General features: G+C 38.2%; 1 protein-coding gene across 1 annotated transcript; it reads left to right on the top strand.

The window, feature by feature from the left end:
* The first annotated feature begins 957 nt into the window (after positions 1-957).
* Positions 958-7,240, top strand: LOC144014694 (L-rhamnose-binding lectin SML-like). The gene is made up of 10 exons (XM_077514881.1): positions 958-1,042; positions 1,563-1,627; positions 2,198-2,230; positions 2,312-2,380; positions 2,588-2,723; positions 5,197-5,306; positions 5,390-5,434; positions 5,579-5,711; positions 6,568-6,671; positions 7,081-7,240. Exons 2-10 carry the CDS (start codon positions 1,594-1,596, stop codon positions 7,092-7,094), a joined length of 678 nt encoding a protein of 225 aa, XP_077371007.1. The 5' UTR covers positions 958-1,042; positions 1,563-1,593; the 3' UTR covers positions 7,095-7,240.
* The last annotated feature ends 5,815 nt before the right edge of the window (positions 7,241-13,055 follow it).

Raw genomic sequence — 13,055 nt, forward strand, 5'->3', positions numbered from 1 at the left:
TTTTACCTGTTTTTATTTATTTATTTATTTATTTTAGGGGAAAAAGACAAATTGTGGTTTCTTTGAGGTTTAGTATGAGGTTACATAATGATGGCCTGCAGTAAGGATTAAAGGGAATGTACAAACTTTGTGCATTTCGAGTCTAATCAGAATATACACTGATTTCACACATCATGCTCACACCACCATGGCACCGTGCCGTGCACCTGTCCCTTATTTCGAGATGAGAAAGTTGGCAACCCTACTCCCAGCACATTCCACGGAGGGTCGGTGGATGGAGCTAGCTGTTTGTTAGCATGCGCATGACCACTGTTTGGAGACATTGGCAGTGTGGTGTCATTCCACGATTTTCCATTCACCTCCACAAACATTTCAAGGCGGTGCATTTTTGTCTCCAGCACTGCCATGTTCTGAAGAAGTTTGTGGTATTTATCGGTGGAGATGGAAGGCATCATTCGTCCATCCATGCTGTTAGTAGCAGTCGCGTGCTAATTAGCAGGCCGTGCTCACGTTATCGTGAGGAGTTTCCAAAAAATGTTGAAAAAAATGAGCCCAGCTAGCTGTATCTACCAAACAAAAAGGTAACACAGCCACATTAAGGCAAATGTCCAGGAGAAATCCCAGAAAAAGAAAGAAAACAGCAGCAAACCCCATAATGCAATTCTTCCTTGCAAATGATTAAACAAAAATACCACCTTTAACAGTAAACAAATGTACATAACAGAAAGCAGCACGACATCATTTTAATTTGGTCTGATAACATTGAGTGTCCCAGGAAATATGCATGTCACTTCCTGAAATAAAAGTTTTCCTTGATTAAAACTTTCCCGCAACAGTTCCCTTTCAGAGTTGCGTGTCCAGACGCTCATCATCTGACAATGTAACCTATTGTTCAACCTTGTTTTCCTGCATGCGGTGCAAGGCTCTTCGCTATTATATGTTGTGGAGGTTGAGTACCTGAAGCAATCTACATCATAAAAAAGAGCTCAGCAACATTTGATACGGAAAAATATTTAGGGTAAAGAGAGAGACAGGGATAAAGGTTAGTTGGGCGTGACTTTTACCCAGTGTTGTCACTAACGCGTAACGCGTTATTGTAATCTGATTACTTTCTTTCAATAACAAGCAATCTAACGCGTTCATTTTTCCAAACCAGTAATCTGATTAAAGTTACTTTCCTAAGTGACTGTGCGTTACTATTTTTTTTAATTATATCATAATTTATGTAGAATGCAAAATTTTGTTGTCCATTTCGAAGATAATTTTCGAGGAGAAAATGTTTCTCATTTTCATAAGTATTATTTAAGTAACCGGTTGTCATTCTTATGTTAAGGCAGCAAAGAGGGAAATTGGTACTAAAAAGTAACTGATAAGTTACTTTTTGAGTAACTTAGTTACTTTGACAATAAAGTAATCAGTAAAGTATTTAGATTACTTTTTTGAGGAATAATCAGTAATCACATTACTTTTTCAAGTTATCTGTGACAACACTGCTTTTACCTTATCAGCTTCGGTGGAAGTCTATCAGTCATTATAAATACAAGCGTTGCCCATCTGTCCAGCATTCGTGCTCCAGACCGAATAGTGTGGAACATGCCGTCCTGCTTCAGACTCAGCTCAGCACTGTGTGAGTATTCACTTTTAAAATAAATCTTTCCTGAGCAGAGGAATCAAATCCAGCACAGCGGCTTGAAGCACATGTTGCTAAAGCCAAACTGTGACAGGGTTTTTACTTCCTGGACCTGGATTTGGCACCTCTGGTTTCAAGGCACTTGTTGACTTCAAGGAGAAACAGACTTTGGAAATTACTCGATAAAGTTGTGTGAGTCGAAATAGAGATGGATAAGTTAGGTTGTTGATCGCTTGCTCTTTTAATAGCCATAAAAATATATTTGTCGTTCTAGATCCAAACGTATACATTTTAGAGTGGCTTAGAATTGTGGGCAGCATAAGGAACACCTGTGCAATTATCATGCTGTCTAATTAGAATCTTGGTATGCTTTAACTGTGAGGTGAATGTATTATCTCAGCAAAGAAGATGTGCTCACTAATACAGATTTAAACTTGTCTAGTGTTTTAGGTCTTTGAGTTCAGCTCATTAAAAATGTGAGCAAAGACAAGTGTGTTTATATTTTTTTAATATTTAATCAACAAAGTAAAAGAAGATAACCACTGTCAAAAATGTTTTGTTTTCTAGTGCTGGCAGCAACATGTTTTCTCTTCACAGCAGGTGACTCTCAAAGTTCATGTCCAACATATACAGTGTACTGTATATATTTCCTTGTTTATACATTCATTTTGGTTTGCGCAGTTGTTTATTCTGTAGAGCAAGTAACCACCTGTGATGGGGACGCTTCATTCAACCATCGCCTAAACTGCGGTAAAACTTCAGCCTTTGTCTAAATAGTGCCTTTCAACACCAAGACATACACTGACTGAAATGAGATAAAGCTGCTTTACTTCTCAAATACAACCTTCAGAGATTTGTACCACATAAACACAGCTTCCAACGGGGGCTGATCACTTTGAATGCACTACAGTACAGGACAGTTCCGGAATGATTTCTTTCTCTCTTGTCACGTGACAGAACAAGGAGTCATCAGCGTGCAGCAGGCTTTATACGGCCGTTCAAACTCACTGATTTGCAGCGAGGGCAGACCGCCACGGCAGCTGGCTAACACGCGCTGCGCTCGGCAAGGCACTGTAGACTACCTCAGGAAAAGGTATTCTTTAACTGCCTTAAAGTTGTTATTTCATGTTTTTTTTGTTTTTTGTTTTTGTAAAAAAACAAAACAAAAAAAACCTTGAATTTAATATACCCTGCTGCATTTGGTATGGTGACTGTGAAACAAAACCATCTTTATTAAGATATTTGGTTATCAAATGGCACTCACAGTTCTGAGATTCACCCCGGGTTTTCACTGGATGCGGTTGCGGTGCTGTTGCAGTGCGGTCCGGCGACGCAAGCAATTAGATTCCATTCATTCGAATGGTGCAGTCTACACCGCTTGCGGGTGCGTTGCGTGTTGACTGCGGAAGGCTTGCGGCGTGCCGCAAGCCTTCCGCAAGGATAGCCTATTTTCTATTTTTGCCGGACGCCGCAGCGGTAGGCCTCCGGCAAATGGCAAGCTAGCACAAAACACATCGAGCGCGACAGGAAGACCGAGGCAGTTTCAAAATAAATTTCCGGTTACCTTTCAGAATAAAATACTCTCCAGCTCCTATTTCGCAAGTTTTTCAGCAAAACGTGACGTGGGCGTCGCCGGGCCATGTGCTCATTCACGGTTTAGACACCAGCGAACATGGACGAGGAGAGGTTTATATTGGAGGTGGAAAACCACAAAATAATATATGACACGGCACATCCTTTTTATAAGGACTGTAATGTATTGTGAGTTTGATGTTCGCGATTGCTTGTTGTGCCCGTCTCGCTTGCCGTACTGAGCGGCAGCCGGACCCGGAAGACAGAAATAAAGAGTGGGCCCGCACTGACCCGACTCTCGTTATTAATATACTTTACAAGGACAACCAAAAAAAGGATGCTGCATGGAATCTCATATCTTTCTGCTTCTCTGTTGAGCAGACTTTCTGTATGTTTGTCGTTGTGAAATGCCACATGATCGCGCGCGCGCGGTCCCGCGAGACACGTTGGGAAGTGGGCGGCGACGGAGCCGCCGGACCGCAGCTGTGCGGAGCCGGTGTGGATTGACAAAAAAATTGACCCGTCCGGAGCACGCAGTCAAGACGCACCGCACCGCAACCGCACCGCAACCGCATCCAGTGAAAACCCGGGGTCAGGGTTCCAATCTCTCCTCAGCCATGTAAAGTTTGCATGTACGCTTACATTTGAGGACTTGATAACAACTATACCAATACTTGATAATACTCTTATGTCTTACAATTTTCATGAAAATGTTTTATTTTAATAAAAATATTGTTCAAAACACAATTCATACAAAATTTTACTTAGCATAAGTTTCACTGAAATATAACAATTCTTTCACACACAATTTAATATTGTCCAAAATTTTTAATAGAACACAAAATAGATTTCACTCCGATATAACAATTTATTATGCTATTATTATTGTTGTTGTTGTTGTTGTTGTTGTGTTTTTATGTTCAATTATTTGTAATGTATTGGAGTCTGAATTTCTCTGTTTATGCATTTTAACTCATTCACTACCAGCCATTTTCACAGAAGCAGTCCCGTTCGCTCCCGGCTGTTTTACTGGATTTTGACTGATTTTGCAAGGCCCACAGAATATTCTGTTCTATTGCTATAAAAGCATGGAACCTATCAAAAGAAAGATTAAAGTATCTTCTTTCATCAGGAAAAAAAAGTATGTTTCTATCTGTTTCCGTTTTGCAGCAATTAGCATTAGAAGAGAGCTAAGTCTCATCAGTTTTCACAAATCTATTCAAAATTGTACGTAATTGAGCTTTTTTTCTACATGGCCCTGGTTGATCTCCTTTGCTCTGCTGCCACCCTGCTGGCCGTTTGTGTAATAACTACCATTTCTGCAACCGGTCTTTGCAGTTGAGAGGCTGCATCAAAGCCTTCTGTATGCTCTAGCACAAGGGTGGCAAACTGCGGTCCTCGAGGGCCGGAGTGCTGCAGGTTTTATAGATTTCCCTACTCGAAGTGCAGCTGATTCCAATTAACAGGCTCGTTATCAGGCTTCTGCAGAGCTCGCTGATGAGCTGATCATGAATCAGCTGTGTTGAAGAAGTGAAATATCCAAAACCTGCAGGACTGCGGCCCTCAAGGACCGGATCTCGCCACCCTTGCAGTCTAGCATAAAAAAAAACAAAAAAAACAAAAAAACAAAAAAAACGTATAAATACGTCTTTGGGACACTTAGAACATTAAAAAAACAAAACTTATTTATACGTTATTGGGAGTAAATGAGTTAAAGTGCTCTATAAATAAAGTGGAGTTGTGCTCCAGTTGCCCAAGTAGGTACAGATTTGCTGCAATAGCGCTTGCTTTAAAAAAAAAAAAAAAAAAATATATATATATATATATATATATATATATATATATATATAATTTACATTTTCACAGCAGGTGGCATAGTGGCCGACTGGTTAGCACGTCTGCCTGATATTGTAGAAATAAAATTTGTTGTTAATAAATTGTCATTGCCTTTGTGTTTCTTCTGCTGACTCCTGCTTTTATGATTATGTTTCCAGATGCAATGGCAAAAAATCATGTGAAGTGGTCACAGGGGAGTTCTGCAGTCCTGATCCCTGTTTTGGCACGTTTAAATATTTGCAGACCAATTTCACCTGCTTCCCTGCAAGTATGTTTCATATGTGAAATTATGTGTGACATAAAAAAATGTGTATCATTTTATATCTAATGTTTTTAATTTACTCTAAACAGTTACTGTGGTGGCATGTGAGGAATCTTTGGCATATTTGTTTTGTGGTGAGATTAACCTTTTTTTTTTCATGATTAATTCCTGTATATTACAGCATTATATTTTATAGTGTGTTTATTCATTATTAATGCTCTTGATTTTGACTACCCACATTGCCATCACCAACTTTCTTTCTGTCATCTCGATGCCAGATGTAGGACAAATAATTTCCATCTTGGGTGCTGACTATGGACGCCGAGACCGGACGACATGTTCATTCAAAAAGCTTCCGGGCCAGATTCAAAATGTTGAATGCCTCAGCCCAAATGACATCGTCGCCACCAGGTACGATGGCACACTTGGGAATAAATCACAGCCTGACTTAGAGAGGATTTAGTGAGGTTTTGTAAAGGGTAAAAAAACAGATCTATAAAACGGTTATGCTTTGAATGTGGATGGCACAATGGAGCAATTGGTTAAAGCGTATCTGGCTCATTGTTGTTGAAGGTTTGAATTTCATCTTAAGGCTTCCTGTGGGACATTTGCTTGTTCTCCTCATGATTATGTAGGGGTTTTCCTCCCACATACTTCTTCGGTAACGGACTTATATGTGTGAATGCAGGTGTGTCAAGGTGTGCCCCACCTGATGGCAAAAGCCAGCCTGAAAAAAACTCTGCAGATGGAAACTTACTTTGAACAGGCCAAGGACGATCCCATTAGGAAGATCCCGGGGGCGGCATGGCTCAGTGGTAGAGTGGTCATGTCCCAACCAAGAGGTTGTGGGTTTGATCCCATGCCATTGTGATCACGTTGAAATCCTTGAGCAAGATACTGAGCCTCCAGTTGCTCCTGATGTTGTCATTAGTAGGTGAATGAGTACTTGAATGTAAAGCACTTTGAGGACCTTGTAAGGAGGAAAAGTGCTATATAAATGAAGAACCAGGTACCATTTTATTTCGGCTATTTTCTGTTCTTGTAGCCTGCTTGCGCCAGGGCCAAGTGGGGGAATTTGACCACCAGATCCAGTAGAAGGAACATAATGAAACAGTAACGTTTCCTGTGTGTAGCATAAGGCAGTCACATTATAATCCACATCATTACCGCCTCCTGCAGGAAAGGAGTAAAACTTTACTGCCCTATCAAATGTCTTCGCCTGACAGTTTTTAGCACAGTAATAAGCCTATTTCTTTTGCATCCATAGGTGCAATGGGGAAAACAGCTGTACAATCAGAGCAAGCAACGGTGTGTTTGGAGACCCCTGTGTTGGCACCTATAAGTACTTGGAGGTTGCTTACAGGTGTCTATGTGAGTAATCAACCACCCATGACAAGGTTTTGCCTGTAGGAGAAGAAAATAATGCTTGATTTCTATTTTTTAAATTCACAATTCGATTCAACAATATTCAACCATCATAGCAAATCATATTTATTGAAATATGTGGGATTTGTGTACTTGTCATGTACTGTAATGCACATGAGCATGGCCGGTTATGGAAAATTTGGACATTTTTCAAATGTACTTTGGAAATGGGGGAGTTTGAAGAATTTCGAGTGCAACTGTATAATAAATCACATAATTCTAAGAGGAAATGTTTATTAAAATGTAATTTTCGCTATTTAAACCAAGTCATTCCAAAGAGAAACAGAAACAATCAAAAACATATTTCTTTGAACACAGCTCGAGTCTGAATAACTATTTTGTGCTTTTTTTGCAGATCCTGGGACCTAACCCTCACATTAATTTGACTTTGTTAACATATGTGGAGTATTGCCACATTATCAATGTGTCATCAAGTCCATGTTTTCTGTATTTTGCAGTATGTTGCTCATTTAATTGATACACCTTTTTTCCATAAATAAAATAAACATGTTGTATACATGTGTCCATCACTTTGCATATGTAAGTATGACATCATTGATCATGTGATATTTGCAGAACGATACACACACCGAAGCACAATTTCAAGGCAGTATCTGAAACAAGCTGTAAGGTATCAATTTCATTTAATCTGTACTAGGTGGGTTGGAAACACAATCTGAATTTGAAATAAGAATTAAGAGAACCTTACAGTTAGAAACTCAGAAATCTCACCATTGCCAATTTATGCTACCAGTTATTGTCCATTATGTATTGTGCATCACCTGCTTTAAAAAACAAAACAAAACAAAAACGCAGCAAGCTGGTATGCCTGAAAGTAGTGGTATCCAAACTACGGCCCGGGGGCCATTTGCGGCCCGCCATCCATTTTTCAGTGGCCCGCAGCATATGCTAAAAATGGCATTTGACTCAGTTCAAATAAATTAACAAAAACAAAAATGTTTGGAGATGGTCAAAGTAAGAAGGGAGGGTATCGAAAAACAGGTCCCATTAAAGGTTATTTTAGTTAACTAAAACTAATGAAATAACTAAAACTAAAATTCAAAAAACAATTTAATTAACAAAATAAAATAAAAACGAAAATGATTTAAAAAAAAAACGAAAACTAACTAAAACTACATTTTATGTTTACAAAACTAACTAAAATTAACTAGAATTATAGGAAAAATGTCCTTCATTTTAGTCTGGTAATTCATTTACTTCATGAGCCTTTGGGGATGATTTTAAATGTGATTTTTAGTAGATTTATTTTGATATAAACCGGAATAATGACGTTTGAAAGTTTGGTGTTTTTTAAATATTGCGTACAAGTAGTACACATTTAAAAAATATATAATAAAAAAATAAAACTAATACTGAAACTAACAAACTAAACTAAAACTAAGCATTTATGAAATAACTAAAACTAATAAAAACTAACAGAACTACCCTGAAAACTAATTAATTAAAACTGTTACTATTAAAAACAAAACTCAAAACGAAATAAAAAATAACTAAAAAAATCCAAAACTATAATAACAATCCTGCCATATTACAAATAAATTGGTTTATATATTGTAGCATTTTTATATGCAAAATATGCAAAAGCACAAATAAATAATTTGTACAATTTTAGGACTAAACACAATTTCTCTTCATAACATTATGTGGCCCTTGCGTCCTTCTGATTTTCGGTATGTGGCCCTCAAATGAAAAAGGTTTGGACACCCCTGCCATAAAGCATGGCATCAAACCTAATAGCGCTCCATTCTGACGAATGGATTGTTTTTAAAGATGACTCTAAAGACTCACAAAGCAAATGCACAGGTGCTTGTTTTTGTTTGGCAGTAAGAAAAGGCCCTCAGATCATCTGTCTGTATATATTCTTTCCTTGTATGCTGATCCTGTTTTATTGTCCTGTGTTAATCTTGTGTCACCACACTGTCTGATGCAATAAGTATATTTCTGAGTTTATGTTCTTCAGTGTATAAGCTTCCAATATCACTTACATTTTAACAGTGCATGTTCTATTTGTGTTCCTGTTCATGTAGGAGTAGAAGAGAATGCAGATATTCTGGCCAAACAAGATGTCAAATTGAAAACAATTACCCTACAAATCCTATTAGGCAAGGCTGGATGCAATATGAAATTACTAATTAAACATTCAAGAGAACTGAAATGAAACAGAAGACAAATTATACAAATAAGAGAAGCAAGTTGGTTTAGGGCACAAGACAGGAACGGAAGGGAAGAAACTATTTTCACTGATCTCCAGATTGGACATACTGCATCAATAAAAACCACACTTTCCAAAATAGTATAGCAGCCTACTGGTATGTGATGTGTGCGGCCAGAAGAAGACTTTGTTTGGCATGTGTTGATGGTGTACAGAGCTAACAAAAACGCAAGAAAGAAATTGACAACAGTCCGAAAGTAAGACAAATTTGCTTTTCAGCACTGAAAATATGCTTGGGGCTGAAGCAACAAGCAAAACTCAAAACCAGTTATTTACGTAAAAGAAACAAGATTTAAGGGGGGAAAAAAAGGAATCTGGATTTGGACTAACCCTTTCTTGCACCTGTCATCACATACTCTGCCTCTTCCTGCCTACCTACCTAGCCCGTCTTGCTCATTGAAAATGAAATTTTCAGATCTAAATTTTTGGGTCTTGGATACCTGATTATTGGCTTTTAGGCCCAGCTATAGAAAAGTGGATTTGGATTTTCATTGCCTACTACTGCTACTCCCACCTGGCAAATCACAAAGCCCCACAGTACATAATAGTATTGTGTTTTCTAGCTCATCTGTAGTCTTCTCTTCCTGTCACTACCCCTGTCATACCCACCAAACATCGCCCAGAACATTTCATTCCAGTCCACATCAACCACAGACAGTTGAAATTCTCTCAGCAGTCAGCCATAACTCACGGTAACCAGAACAACGCAATCAAAATTCATCACCATCATTTGCCATCTTTTGGATTTTGAATGTCAGATATTAAATCATTTTGAAGTTCTAATTTTATGACTGACCATTTTGTTCTTGTTGTTGTTTCCTGCACATGAACTTAACGAAATCTGTTTCTGCCTGTCTGAATAAAAGAAAAAATAGGTAGATCTTATTTTTCATACCCAACAAAGTTTCCATCTGCACTTCAAGTCGTCTCCTTGTTAGCATTTGGTATGCTGTCGGTTTGTTCAGCAGTTGAAGAATCTTTTCGTCAGACTCTGTAATGCTTAAATCTGCAACTTTGCGTGTTGTAACGTCTTTACATTTACATATAGGCAAGGCAAGTTTATTTGTATAGCACATTTCATACACAAGGCAACTCAATGTGTTTTACACAAGGAAAGACAACACATAAGCATCAAGAAACAGTAGTTAACATTCAGAGGAAGAAAAATAAATGAAAATAGGTTACAAAATTTACGAAAAAGAACATACAATAACAATCTTAAAACATTGTTCAACAAACTTTCAAACATTTAACATAAGGAAGTTTAAAATAATAATAATAATAATAAAAAAAAAACAGTTAATTAAAATTGTTTAAAAGTCCCTAATCAAAGGTATCTGAAAAAAGCAAAGTTTTTAACCTGGATTTGAAAGCATTTACACTCGGGGCTGACTTCACTTCTGTTGGTAGCCTATTCCATCTGTGTGCAGCATAATAGCTAAATGCAGCTTCACCATGTTTGCTTCGAACTCTGGGTTCCACTAGTTGGCCCAAGTCTGTAGATCTCAGAGCCCTGCTGGGTTTGTACTCAATCAGCATTTCTTGGATATATTCAGGACCCAAACCATTTAGTGATTTATAGACGAGTAGCAGAACTTTAAAATCGATTCTACAGCTGACAGGGAGCCAGTGTAAATCCTTAAGTACTGGAGTAATATGTTCTGATCTCTTTGTTCTGGTCAGAACTCGAGCTGCAGCGTTCTGAATGAGCTGCAATTGTCTCATGTTCTTTTGAGAGAGTCCAGTCAGAAGACCGTTACAGTAATCTAGTCTGCTGGAGATAAAAGCATGGATAAGCTTCTCTTGGTCTGCTTGAAGCATGCAGTCCTTCAGTCTGGATATGTTTTTCAGCTGGTAAAAGGCTGTTTTAGTGATAAATTTAATACGATTGCTGAAGGTCAGATCTGAGTCTATTAGTACCCCAAGATTTCGAACTTGGTCTTTAGTTTCTAAAGACAGTGACTCAAGCTGTTTTTTAACAGCAATCCTCTTTTCTTTATTGCCGAAAACAATGAGCTCCGTTTTGTTTTCGTTCAGCTGAAGGAAATTTTGGTTCATCCAGTTATTAACTTGCTCTAGAGAATGACACAATACGTTAATAGGACTGCTGTCATTTGGGGACATTGATAAATACAGTTGTGTGTCATCTGCATAACTATGATAGTCAACATCGGTGTTCTGAAGCATTTGACCCAAAGGTAATTAATTATTTGTTGTAAATCGATCTGAACAGATTTCACAATGGTTTTGAAAAAGCCAGATGGAATTGTGTCAAGACAGCTCGTGGAAGGTTTCAATTGCTGAACCAAGTCTACTACAGTATTTTGATCCACTGAGTCAAATTCTGTCATGGTAATTAAATTATTCCTAGGTGATTTTAAGTGCAGCATCGTTTTGTTATTTTGCTGTTGTAACAATATTTGACCTGATGGCTGATGGCTGATGGCTGATGACTTTTTCACTAAAGTAGCAGGCAAATTCATTGCATTTATCTGTTGAGAGGAGTTCTGGCGCTGTTTGATTTGGGGGATTTGTAAGTTTGTCAACCACGGCAAATAGAGTGCGTGTATTGTTGAGGTTCCTACTAATAATTTCAGAAAAGTGTTGTTGTCTAGCTATTACTAACTCTTGGTTAAAATGACAAAGACATTGTCTGTACAGGTCAAAATGAACTTGGAGTTTAGTTTTTCTCCACTTTCGCTCTGCTTTTCTGCATTTAGATTTCAAAGTCATTATGTTGGTAGTACACCTCCAAGGTGTTTTAGTTCGGGATGAAATGGTCTTAGTTTTAATAGGAGCAACAGCATCCAAAACATTTGAGATTTTTGAGGTGAATTCATCCAGAAGTTCATCAACAGTCTCTGCATTTACAGTTGGTGATGCAGCCATTAATTCCATAAACATGTTGCTTGTATTCTCATTTATGGACCTTTTTTTAATAGAGACAGTAGTTGTTTGAGCTTCTGGGATTGTTTGTAATTCAAAAAACACACATGAATGATCTGAAATAGCCAGATCTTTCACCTCAACAGATAAAATGTCAACACCTTTAGAGATGATGAGATCAAGAATGTGACCTTGATTGTGTGTTGGACCTTTTACATGTTGTGAGAGACCAAAAGTATCAAGTATATTACAAAATTCTTTGCTATTTTTATCCAAGTTGTTGTCAACATGAATGTTAAAGTCTCCAGTTAAGACCAGATAATCATAGTCGGTACAAATTACTGACAGCATTTCTTCAAATTCCTCCATGAATCTGCCTTTTTGTTTTGGAAGTCTATAAATTATGACAATGACGATGTTTGGTTCACCTTTTACCAAAAGACTAAGATATTCAAATGAATTAAAGCTTCCCAATGAAATTTCTTTACACTGAAATAGAGATTTAAAAATGGCAGCAAGTCCACCGCCTTTTTTGCCATTACGACATTTGTTCATGAAACTAAAATTTGTTGGTGTTGCCTCATTGAGAACCGTGTTGCAGGAACCTTCTGCTAGCCATGTTTCACTGAGGAGAAATAAGTCAAGATCATATGTCATAATAATGTCATGAATCAACAATGATTTGTTAACTAGTGATCTTGTATTTAGTAGCGCTAGTCTCACAGTGGCAATCGAAGACGCTGGTTTAGTCAGAGGTTCACAAGCTATACTGACTAGGTTTGTAGCTTCTGACTTATTTCTTCTAATTTCTTTTGCCAACTTTCTATTTCTTGTAATCACAGGAATGCTACAAGCTTCCTTGGGTCCTGACTTATTCTGGGAACACACATTTTTTATATTGTATATGTAGTCTGGACCCAAAACATATCAGACCGAGCTGTAGTTGAGATTCTCCATAGCCAAAGATGGAGGTCGGCGGGTGGGGAGCTGTATGCTGAGGCTTGGTGGAGTCAGATGATTAGTAGATAGCTAAATGTGGCGTCTTGGGGGGAGCATGGGCGAACCGTCATCAGCAGGCAGCTGCCTGGAGAGACTTTTATTTAGCTGTATGGACAGATTGACCAGATTGCTCAACCTATTGGTGAGACTCGCTGGCGAGTCAGTCATCGGGTCATTCGGGGGCGGTGCACAGCGCGGGGGTGCATCCGGCA

The sequence above is a fragment of the Festucalex cinctus genome, chromosome 2, assembly GCF_051991245.1.
Source record: "Festucalex cinctus isolate MCC-2025b chromosome 2, RoL_Fcin_1.0, whole genome shotgun sequence".
In the NCBI taxonomy this organism is placed as follows: Eukaryota; Metazoa; Chordata; class Actinopteri; order Syngnathiformes; family Syngnathidae; genus Festucalex; species Festucalex cinctus.